General features: G+C 38.1%; 1 protein-coding gene across 1 annotated transcript in view; it reads right to left on the bottom strand.

Moving 5' to 3' along the window:
• The window catches only part of LOC126190751 (unconventional myosin-Ie-like), a 367,405-nt gene that overhangs the window by 32,517 nt on the left and 322,838 nt on the right, over nt 1–12,050 (bottom strand). The window contains exon 21 of the mRNA XM_049931260.1: nt 5,970–6,317. Within this exon, the coding sequence (XP_049787217.1) occupies nt 5,970–6,317 (348 nt within the window). The remainder of the gene's footprint in view (nt 1–5,969; nt 6,318–12,050) is intronic.

The raw sequence follows: 12,050 nt of genomic DNA, 5'->3' as shown, positions 1-12,050 counted from the left end.
ATTGATTGATGGTGCAGGCTCTGGCAGTTGATCCTGAACGTAAATAAATGTAACATATTGTACATACGTAGGAAAAGAAACACACTACTGTACAGCTACACTAATGACGACAAGCAGCTGGAGACAGTGTCTGCTGTAAAATATCTAGGCATAACTACCCAGAGCAGTCTTAAGTGGCATGACTGCATAAAACACATAGTGGGAAAAGCAGGTACCAGATTCAGATTCAGCGGAAAAATCTTAAAGAAATATAACTCATCCATGAAAGAACTGGCTTATAAGGCACTTGTTCACCCAATTCCCAAATACTATTCATCTATCTGGGATCCCTATCAGGTAGGACTGATAGAGGAGATAGAGAAGATCCAATGAAGAGCAGTGCGTTTTGTCACGGGATCGTTTAGCTGGCAAGAGAGTGATATGAAGATGCTAAACAAATTCCACTGGTTGATGTTACAAGAGAGGTGTTGTGCATCATGGAGAGATTTACCACTGAAATATCAATACAGCACTTTTCAGGAGGAATCGAACAACATATTATTTCCCCCTGCATACATCTTGCATATTGACCCCCGTGGAGAAAATTCGAGAATGTAAACCCAATACAGAGGCTTACCGACAATTGTTCTTCCCCCACACTAATCGCACATGGAACAGGGTTGGGGTGAACAGATAGTAGTGGTGCCGAAAGTACCCTCTGCCACACACCATCAGGTGGCTTGTGGAGTATAATGTAGATGTAGACAAAATAACTGAGGACATAGGTTGCAATTCAGATGAAAGTTTGGCACAGGAGAGGAATTCGTAGCAGGCCATATCAAACCACTCAGAAGACACATGATTCAAACAAAACTACACATGAAAATATCTTTAGACTTTCTTTCAATTTCTTTGGGTTTACAATTATAAATTCAACCAATATAGTATCTCACTAGCCTTCTGAGTTTTGGGTGGTCTTCACAATGAATGTGTAGAAATATTTTTAAAACTAAAATTAAATATTTAAGCACTTTCTACCACAGAAAGACACAAAATTCAGGCAACCTTGTTTTAATGTAATTTGTAATCCAACAATGTTGTGTAATACTAAAGAGCTACAACTCTTTTACAATAAAATAAGCTACAACAGAAAATTCATGGCCTCCGTTCATGGCATCCTGCAAAACAACTGGTGCTCAAAACAGATGCTTCACAATAGCGCACTGGAGTCATAGCAGCATACAGAAATGCTAGTGAGTCAGAGCAGCAGACGGTTTAGCCTCCAAAACTTTAACAGTCACACAGCTAAACTATTTGTGCCATAAAAAGTTAAAATAAAATAAAGAGTTCACTGTCTACCTTAAAGGAATAAATTGCACCTGGTCACCAATCCTCAGCCATTGTTGGCACTTTGGACCACACTTACAGTTTTCAGAAGAAACAGTTCAAAGGCTACAGATATGACCCTCTTTCTACAGGCATTGCATTACGATATTCATTAGATACCTATGGTACAATATGTGGATACAGACTTGCTATCACAATTTCCCATGGGCCAAAACCCTGATCTGCCAACATGTAAAAGATTTCATGTTTCCAGTTAGGTACATTAGTTAAATATCAGGATATTCCCCGAAACAATGGAACACATAGCCAAGGCCATCTGTCATGGGGACATATCAGGTATGTAATGGATGACTCATATGTTTATCACTCACAAAGAAGGGTTCAATCAGAATACTAAACTAAGGGCTTGTATTAGTAAAGAGAAGATTGCTCTTTAGTATGGACATTGGTTATTTCTAAAGTGAGCACTTGGATTCGCAGACAAAATAACTTATGGATATGAAACAAATACTAACAAAGAGATAGAGGGACTGGCCAGTACTTAGCTCAGTACAGCTGATAGATACACAATACAGAACAGAAAATTTACATATCCTAGCTTTCCAAACTTCGTTCCTTCATCAGGGAGGAGAGAGGGGAAAAAAAGGGGAACAAGGGAAAGTGGATTCAGTTACTCACAACTCAGGTTAGGAAGCAACAGGGAGAAGGTAAACAGGGAGGGTAGCAAAGATGGAGGCATGAGTGTCAGAGGGAAGCCAAAGATATTCTACTGTAAGTACTGCGCCAGCTTCACACCAAAGAGGATGCATACAGAAGTAAAGAGGTATATAGTATAAAGATACACACAACTATGTATGATGAAAAGATGTGTGAATGGCTAAAGAGTAAATGGGAGTGAGGTTGGTTAACGTAGGTTCAGTCCAGGGGGAGGGTGGGATGAAAGGATGTGTTGGAATGCAAGTTCCCATCTCTGCAGTTCCGAGGGACTGGTGTTGGGTGGGAGAAGCCAAATGGCACGTACGGTGTAGCAGGTTCCTAGGTGCCTAGAATTATGCTGGAGGGTATGCTCTGCTACTGGGCATTGGACATTTCCTAGGCGGACAGTTCGTCTGTGCCCGTTCATGCGCTCAGCCAGTTTAGTTGTCGTCGTACCAATGTAAAAGGCTGTGCAGTGCAGGCATGTCAGCTGATAAATGACGTATGTTGTTTCACATGTGGCCCTGCCTTGAATTGTGTATGTTTTACCAGTAGCGGGGCTGGAGTAGGTGGTTGTGGGGGGATGTATGGGGCAGGTTTTGCAGCGGGGTCGGTTACAGGGGTAGGAACCGCTGGGTAGAGAAGGTGATATGGGAATATTGTAGGGTTTGACAAGGATGTTACGGAGGTTAGGGGGGTGACGAAAGGCAACTCTTGATGGTGTGGGGAGAATATTGTCAAGGGATGATCTCATTTCAGGGCTTGAGTTGAGAAATTCATATCCCTGGCGGAGTAATTTGTTGATGCATTCAAGGCCAGGATAATATTGGGTGACAAGGGTGACTGTGTGGTCTGGGGGTAGGAACATTGTTGTTGGACAGGGAGGAATGTATTGCTCGGGAGATCCGTTTGTGGATAAGACCTGCAGGATAGTTGCGGGAGAGGAAAGCACTGGTCAGGTTATTGGTGTAATTGTTGAGGGATTCGTCACTGGAGCACATACGTTTGCCACGAATACCTTGGCTGTAGGGAAGGGAGCGTTTAATGTGGAATGGATGGCAGCTGTCAAAGTGAAGGTACTGTTGAGAAACTTCCTGGCAGATTAAAACGGTGTGCCGGACCGAGACTCGAACTCAGGACCTGGTAGAGCACTTTCCCGCGAAAGGCAAAGGTCCCGAGTTCGAGTCTCAGTCCGGCACACAGTTTTAATCTGCCAGGAAGTTTCATATCAGTGCACACTCTGCTGCAGAGTGAAAATCTCATTCTGGAAACATCCCCCATGCTGTGGTTAAGCCATGTCTCGCAATATCCTTTCTTTCAGGAGTGCTAGTTCTGCAAGGTTCACAGGAGAGCTTCTGTAAAGTTTGGAAGGTAGGAGATGAGGTACTGGCAGAAGTAAAGCTGTGAGGATGGGGCGTGAGTCGTGCTTGGGTAGCTCAGATGGTAGAGCACTTGCCCGCAAAAGGCAAAGGTCCCGAGTTCGAGTCTCAGTCCGGCACACAGTTTTAATCTGCCAGGAAGTTTCACATCAGCGCACACTCCGCTGCAGAGTGAAAATCTCATTCTGAAGGTACTGTTGTTTGTTTATGGGTTTGATGTGGACATAAGTGTGGATGTGAGCTTCAACAAGATGAAGGTCAACATCCAGGAAGGTGGCTTGGGTTTTGGAGAAGGACCAGGTGAAATTCAGATTCAAAAGGGAGTTGAGGTTATGGAGGAAATTAAGGAGTGTTTCTTCAAAATGAGTCCAGACCACAAAGTTGTCGTCTATAAACCTATACCAGGCCAGGGGAAGCAGCTGTTGGGTTTGCAGGAGAGCCTCTTCCATGCGGCCCATGAAGAGGTTGGCACACGACGGAGCCATTCTGGTTCCCATGGCCGTTCCCCTGATTTGTTTGTAGGTATGTATGGCAGCATAGGAAAGTCAAAAACTGATCTTTGCTGTCCATTGGGCCAGGCACGTGCAGGAATTATTAGCTTACTAGTGCGAACAGGCAGCTTCAGTATCAAACAAAGGATGAGGATAAAGACTGCAACTGACAGAGTGCACGAAAAAGTTTTTTTATCTGCATGGTGGCATAAGGTATTGCCACAGACTATGTGATCAGCCAGATAAGTGTATTTCGCATCTTGCATCAACATAAAAGCCACTTATTTCATCAATCACCCCACAGGCACTGAGAACATGATTTCAAACATCATATAAGATTTCATCTGTTTCTTCTGCAGAACCTGAGAGGTGACACGACGTTTTTATGTGTGCTCTTTACCGATGATGCAACATTTACATAAAACGGTAATGTAAATTTACGCAATGTGCACTAGTGGGTAGCTAAATATCAAATACAACACCAACAACTATGGAGCATAAACGTATAGTGCAGCACCATATGAAATTCCACTGCAGGACCCTACTTGATCTCTTGCCTGTTAAATGGAAATTCAAAGGCACACTTTCTTATGAACATTCACACTGTTCTAGAAGAGATACAACTTCACAAGCAAAAGTGTATGTGGTTCCAACATGAGGGTTTCCCAGCTCACTCTTCCTGTGTTGCAATGCAAATAATTAATGAAACGTTTCTTTATCGTTGGATAGGATGGAATCCAGCAATACAATGACCAGCTAGGTCCCCTGATTTGACTGCTCTTGATTTCTTTCTATGGGAGCTTTGAAAGATGCAGTCTATCATGAAACCCCAACTATGCCAGATGATACATGCCATCAAATTGCCACAGCATGCAAGGGTATATCATCCTATGCAGCTTCATCTGTTCACCTATCTCTCAAATGGTGATTGCAAATGTGCCTTGCAGTCGATGGTTAACATTTTTGAGCACATGCTTAAGTAAAGTGTAAAACTATGTTATCAGAACAGTATAACTTTTTGGATGATATGTTGACCATCATTTTGAATAACATATTTAATTTATTTAAAGTGTATTCAGTCTAATTACAATTTCGAATAGTACCTATAGGTATATTTGTCTGACAGCAGGTGTATTATCTTTAAGAAGCACTCAACTGCCTCTAGGCAAAGAGAGGTCAGTGTTGTTTTTCCAAATCTACAAAGGTTAATGCTGCAGTTTCTTTTTCTCTATGAATAGGGTAGTTTATGACTAGGAAGTATGAATGACTAATGTTTCTGTTTTGGCTTTGACAAGTAAGCAGCAACAAGGAGAATTTAAATGGAAAACTATCTGATGAAACTATAGACTTTAAAAAAAAATTAAATTAAAAAAAATTTTAAAAACCTGGAAACGTACATACATGTGAAATAGTTTTCCTAAGCCCCAATTGTTGTGCCAGAAGCCGACATATGTCGTACTTCCGTAACTTAAAAAAAAAAAAAAAAAAAGTATCGTAGTCGACCCTGTATCTATGCCATTCAGCAAATGAGGTTTTATATTAGTAGCATAGGCCTGTCTTGCTGCATATAACAACACAGCCTGGCATAAGAGTTCAGCTTGATAATGTTCACACCACAACAGCCAACTCTGGCTGCACTATTTTCCAGTTTTAGTAGAGTAGTCAGATTCATTTGTGAAAGATTTCAATGACAATATTAACAAATGCTATGCAAATGTAATTGTCTTCCCAAAAGCTATTGAATGCAGTTATGAATCATGTATAGTTTCATTAAAAAACATGCCCGTTTCAATGCCTTGGTTGATACCAGAGTTCAGAGCATTATACACACAAAACTTTCTCTGCCTCTCAGGAAACTATCAATTGCACAAAACTTCGTTTAGATATGAGAAACCAGTCACAAGATAAAAGGGGTGTTACCCTCCCTTGAATGCCCTTTTTTTCATTTCAGATTCCAATTCTAAGCTCTGAAATTAACTTCTTCATGACAAAGTTTATCAACAATTCACATAATTTAGCTGAAAAACAGCATTTGATGTTGAACAGTGATAGAGACTCAAAAAAGTTATATACTTACTGACAGCTTGCAGCCTCGAGCCTGGCCGTACAATAGGTTGGTCTGGGGGAGCCGGCTCACTTGGCGGTGGAGGTGGTCTGATCTGTGCCCGGCGTGTCTGTTGTGCATTTTGAGGTAATTTCTGTGCGGCTGCTGACACAGGAAGAGGAAAAGGTGCACGTATGGGTGTAGCAGCTTGAGAAGGTGCTGGGGTAGGTGCAGGAGGCCGTGCCGGAGCTTGCCGCCTAGTTGCTGGTGTTGCTGATGCAGGCAGGGCTGGTGCAGGGTAATTAGGTGGTGGTTTTGTAGGCATTCTTGAAGGTAAATTCCGATGACCTTGTACCATCACCGAATGCCGTACATCCGGTTCTGCAATATAACAGCAAAAATGCAAACAGTTATTCGAAAAATGCATAACATAACCTACTTCAAATCACTAAGAGGTGACCACACGGCAAATTCATTTTGTAATTTTTTTATGTTATGGCAGTGAAGTTCAGAACTCAAATACCAGTGTCTGAAAACATCTTGATGCAACTCTCAAAAATTCTCAAGTAAATTGACTTTGAGGTTTTCCATGGGCCTGTAGTACTGTAAAGTAAGGTAGGTTTTTCAACAGGTGGCCTGGCTTTGTGGTAGAATATTTGTCCGTTATGTGGGGGCCCTGAGTTTCAATTACTGATCAGTGCAATTTTGCGGACACCTGTGCATATTCTATGAACATTTCCATGAAGCATAAAATACATAATGATGGAGGGGGACAACAGTAGCACTCGAGACTGGTAATCATTGGTACAAGTCTGATTTTGGTCATTATCCTTTTCGTCCACCCACCCATGCCCGTTAAAATACCTACATAATTTAAATATAAAATTCATAAAATATTGCTAATTAACATATACCTAAATGTCATTTTTACTACTTACATATTGCACACAAAATTATAGTTTTCAATGCAAATATACATTCGCAATTACTGACCTTTCGTAAAATATTATTAACAAAGATTTTTTCAGTTAAAAAAACATTACAACTTAAATTTCTGTTTGTCTTTACATACTTTCACATCATGCGAATGCTGATAGAACATGTACCTTTAAAAATTTACACAGCTGGGAAACAGACCTAGACTGCCCCTGTGGCAGGTAAGCATTCTACCATACAGCCATGCAGTCCACTGAAAAAAATTACCTCACTTTAGTGTGTTAAAGATGCTCAGAAAACTTCGAAGTTGATTTTCTCATGATTTTCTCGAGAATTTTCTAGAGTTGCATCGAAGTACTTTGGGATACTGATACTTGAGTTCTGAAATTCACATACCACAAATATAAAAAAATATAAAAATCCAATTGCTGTGTGGTCTCCTTGTGAGTGTATCAAGCCGACAACCTCCAGGGATACAGCATAGATCAGACAGAGGAAATAATAAAAGAACCAGCACTACAATTTGAGGCATTACTACAAACAACTATGAACTATTGTGTTACACAAAATTTGCTACAAACAAGAAGCAAGTAACAAAGAAATTTAATATTTACACCAATATATAAGAATAGTTTATAGCCCATATGTCACAAGGTTACAATATATCACTTTCAAGAAAACTGTCATCTCTATTTATCTATATGTATTAACATTTTATGAAACTGCAGTACAAGTACATATTAATCCTATCACTATCACTTTTATTTTGAGTGAAAGACAACATCTGGTTATTTTAATCAATGTCATAACCAGCAGTAACACCATGAAAAAGTACATCTCGTTATTTCATTTTCCAAGTGTCCCACTGGTATTTTGACATTTGACCTCTATGTCCTAGTGGTATAATTACAGGTATGTGACATTTCAGAAAATTATTCCAAGTGACAAACTTTTTACCTTTAAGTGCAAATTCAAGTGCCTCATGTGATAGTCACACTGCTACTCTTCCTTTTGATACAGTGCAAATAATTTTTGCACAAATAATCAATGTTTAAAAAATTAATGTAACTGCATATATAAAAACTCTACTCATCATCCAGCAGCAGGAGAAAACTTATATGAAGGTTAAAAAAAATATGCAAGATTTTTGAGAAAGTGACTCCTTCTGGCAGAAGGGTTGAAAGGGTGGAAGAGGGATGAAGGAAAAGACTGTTGAGTTTAGGAGACAGGGAGAGTTCAGAAAAGTTGCCCAGAACACCAGGTCAAGAAAGACTTGCCAGATGGAATGAGAAGGAAATACTGATTGCTGTGGGCTGTACCAATTGAGATTTGAAAACCTGAGATTGCACATTTCTTAATTTTAGTACAGTTTTTCTACTGCCACCACTTGGTAAGCACATTTTTTATCAATCTATTTACATTATAATTTTTGCACAAAGGAAATTTACACATGGTACATAAGATCTTTGTTTTGGTTTCCTCCTTTCCCAGCACATCCTGTGCAACTTCTCTTTGAGTCACCTTCAGTTAGTATATGATCCCCCATATTCATCACAGATTTGTACTAGCACTTGGGTATCCGGTAGTTCTCTTCCTTTTGACAATTACTTTTTTCTTTCCAATACAGTTATTTGCTATGCAAGTAGGAATGGAAAATTGATCAGTAGTATTTTCTTGGTGTAAGCTGTGAAATATAATCCAAGCATTCACCACTGAAGTCATTGGGTGCTCAAAGAACACCTTTTCACCATAATGCTGTCTTCCTACAAAAAGTACACTACCCTGATTTCTGATCAGATAAAGACATACCTGCCATAATATTATTATATGTGACAAAGCCATGAGGACAAGGGAGACCATGTTTGGTTTTGTCTTTCTGAGTGCACTGAGCAACAATTGTGACCGATATGTGGAAATTATTCATAACAAGAACATCTTTAGTACCCATCCATCATGATGCTAAAGTCTCAGAACTATTTTCACGAAATTCATATTCATTTTTCTGCAGTTTCAATTCATATTCACTTTTCTGCAGTTTCATGCTAAATCATGGTATATTTCGCCAGGCACCATTGCGTGTTGTTACAACTTCAATCGGTAAACTATCCACGAGGTTGACTGTTTAAAAATAAATAAATAAAAGCCTGTCAAATACCACTGTGACATCTTTGTTCCTAACTGCTTCAATTGGCTATGTACAATCCTTTTCTCCCTCCCTTTTTCCCTTCATTGTCCCTACCACCACAGACTTCCACATCTTATTCATGACCACTTTCCATGTCACAATATCCTCATAATTCTATTCTACATTTGTTCTTCTTCAGTATCAGTTATTGTTTTGGCAGAGCTACCTTTGATCTTAACCATCAGTTCAGAAACACTTTGGTATGTACTATCCTATCTTGCTTTCTGAAATGACTGCTTGAGGCAAACAATATCTTCATCTACATAAGGTTTTGATGCCTAACTTGATTTCTCTGATCAGTTGAACTACAAATTTTACGGGATAAGCTGGTATCCACTGTGCAAAATAGCATTTTTGATGGCCCTATTTCCCAAAGATGCATGATATGACCAATAATTTGAGAAATTTGGAACCTTGTTGTATGACTCCATATGTTATGAATATAAGAGAACTATGAGGATATATCTGCTGAAACAAATTTAGGTCACTGGAAGACCTATCAACTTTCTGACACAAAGTAGAAGGAATACATTTGTTAGTAACAGAAAATCTTGGTTTGAAAGAGGGATTTACCAGTCATCACAGTACATCCGTATGCACTGAGGGTCCAGTGAATCTTTGATCTCTAACACCTCATTCTTCACTTTCATCTGTTTCATTATCTCCACTTTTACTTCAACTGCTATCTCTATGATAATCTTCATCAGCTATGCTGGTATCACTTGTACAGTTCTCAAGAAATCTTTGATTCTCATCTCCAACATACTTGAGTCTTCAACTTCCTACATCAGTGATGCACGAATTTATTTTTCTTTGATGATCAAAATACACTTTCTAAATAACTATGATTTTCACAATCACTGAGATAAATAAGTTCCTCTAAAAGAAGTCCCTTGTGAGTAGATGATTCAGATAAAAATTAAATAGTTCAAATTAGTTCAAAAGATAAAACACTAAAAATAAAGAAAATTAAATGTGATCTAGGTCCATACTAAATGATAAAGAGCAAGACATCTACCCAGCAGAGTATCAACAACAAAACTTAAAAGATAGCTCAACCTACAGGTGCAATTTGTAATTATAAGAATTCTGAAAACCATTAGCAGGCTTCCTTTTAACATTGGGACATTGACAGATAGCAATAACATACAGAAAATTCTCTTGTATTCTCTGGTAATCTATTGCATGACATATACATACCCATGGTATAGTGAATGGGTTAACATAAATCACTTATTTACATCATTTAGAGGAAGGATTAACTTATAATTTCAAATCACACTACGACTTAAAATGTTCAGATAATTTAAGCTGTGCTTAATCTAAGAGAGTTGGCGTGTGCTCAGTCTATAATATACTGACATCATTAATAATGTTCTGAGACTATAACACTGAACAGTTTATGTACCTTACTTACAAATTACCAATCAATCTATTTTTCACTGCCCTATGAAAGATTTGTTGACACAAAATAAGCTAAACTGACATGTTTCTCAACATGAAAAACATTTTCAGGTGAAAATTAAAAGTGTTCTCAGTTAAAATCTAAAAATATACTGTATTTGTATGATTACAGGGCCACCAAAGAAAAAATTAAAAATGCGTTACTAGTGATTTAAATCATGTACATAGACCTCATATAATATTTCTGTTATTATTATTAGTGTTATTAATATCATATTTCAATGACAGTGGCCACTGTGCTTGCAATGTATCTTAAAAGTTTTGATTGTTACAGGCAATGCATACTGAGAGGAACACAGTGAAAGTATTTTTCAGTCAAACCAAAAGCTGGAAAATACAATAAGGGAATTTCATACAATGACAAGCTTTGACAGTCGTTTTTCTTGTGCAAGAACCTCGTGGATCTAAAAAAAATTCTACTGTAACCTCAACCCATTACTGGTAAGTTGGCCTAATGTAACAGATTGTGGAAGTCTTGTCGCAGAGAGGAAAATGTTTCCAGTATCTCTGTGACATTTTCCTCATCTATAAGAAATGAAATTGAAAGATTGCATGTTTGTTGCAAATGAAATTCGAAAATTGGTGTTTGATTCCAATTTTAAATAAAAAATGACAAAATGATACCCAAGCCCCTAACTCAACAGGTTATTACTAAGTTTGGGGCATGAAAAACAACCCACATTAAACTTCTGCTGCAGATAACACACTTGAAAAGTTCACTTTGTTTTGCTTTTAATAAGCCTCAAGATTCATTTTTGAAATGTTAACTTGATTTTTTCACCTCAATATTTGAGTGAAATCAGTGAGGCACAAATGCTTTTCATCAAGATGTCCAAATGATACAAAGCTAGTATCAGAGTTGCTGGAATACCAATATGATGGAAGACTAATGTAGGTCACTGCACCATGACTTATTACAGGTAATCCATTAAAGAAAAATTTATATTAGATACTTTAAGGAGAAGAGGAAAGGAAATATAGGCCCAAGGACACATGATTCCTGCCTAATAAAGTGTTGTTTTCATGTCAATCTTTCAAATAAAACCTTTAATCATATTGAAAATTAATTTTTTTATTGTAATTATAAGTGCTTTGCTAATTTTTCTAGTTTATAGTTAAATAAAATTGTGACAAAACTGTACATGGCAGGGAAAAAAACCGAAATCAGCAATGATTAAATGCCCAAGAAATCAAATGACTGCATGAAGTATTGTAAAAAAATGTGTGAAAACAGCAGTGACTAGTACAATATGTACCCTGCATAACCAAACGTTTTATTTTCAGTATGGGATTATGAGTTCTTCAATGAAAAATATTTTAAATTATGTTCAGCAGTGGAAATGTGTATCATACAGACTTCATTTAGATATCAGTAATTGGTCTGTACTTTACCGGACTGTGAAGATCGATGTTGTAGCAAATTGATCATCTGATATTCCTTTGAAGAACAGTTTTTATTCCCTCAATGATACAGTGAGGCAAAAACAAGGTTCAGCAAACTACTTTGAGAAGAAGAATGGAAAGGTGAA

This window comes from Schistocerca cancellata, chromosome 6, assembly GCF_023864275.1.
Source record: "Schistocerca cancellata isolate TAMUIC-IGC-003103 chromosome 6, iqSchCanc2.1, whole genome shotgun sequence".
Lineage (NCBI taxonomy): Eukaryota > Metazoa > Arthropoda > Insecta > Orthoptera > Acrididae > Schistocerca > Schistocerca cancellata.
Note: the sequence above shows the minus strand (reverse complement) of the source record. Positions and strands in the feature narration are given on the sequence as shown.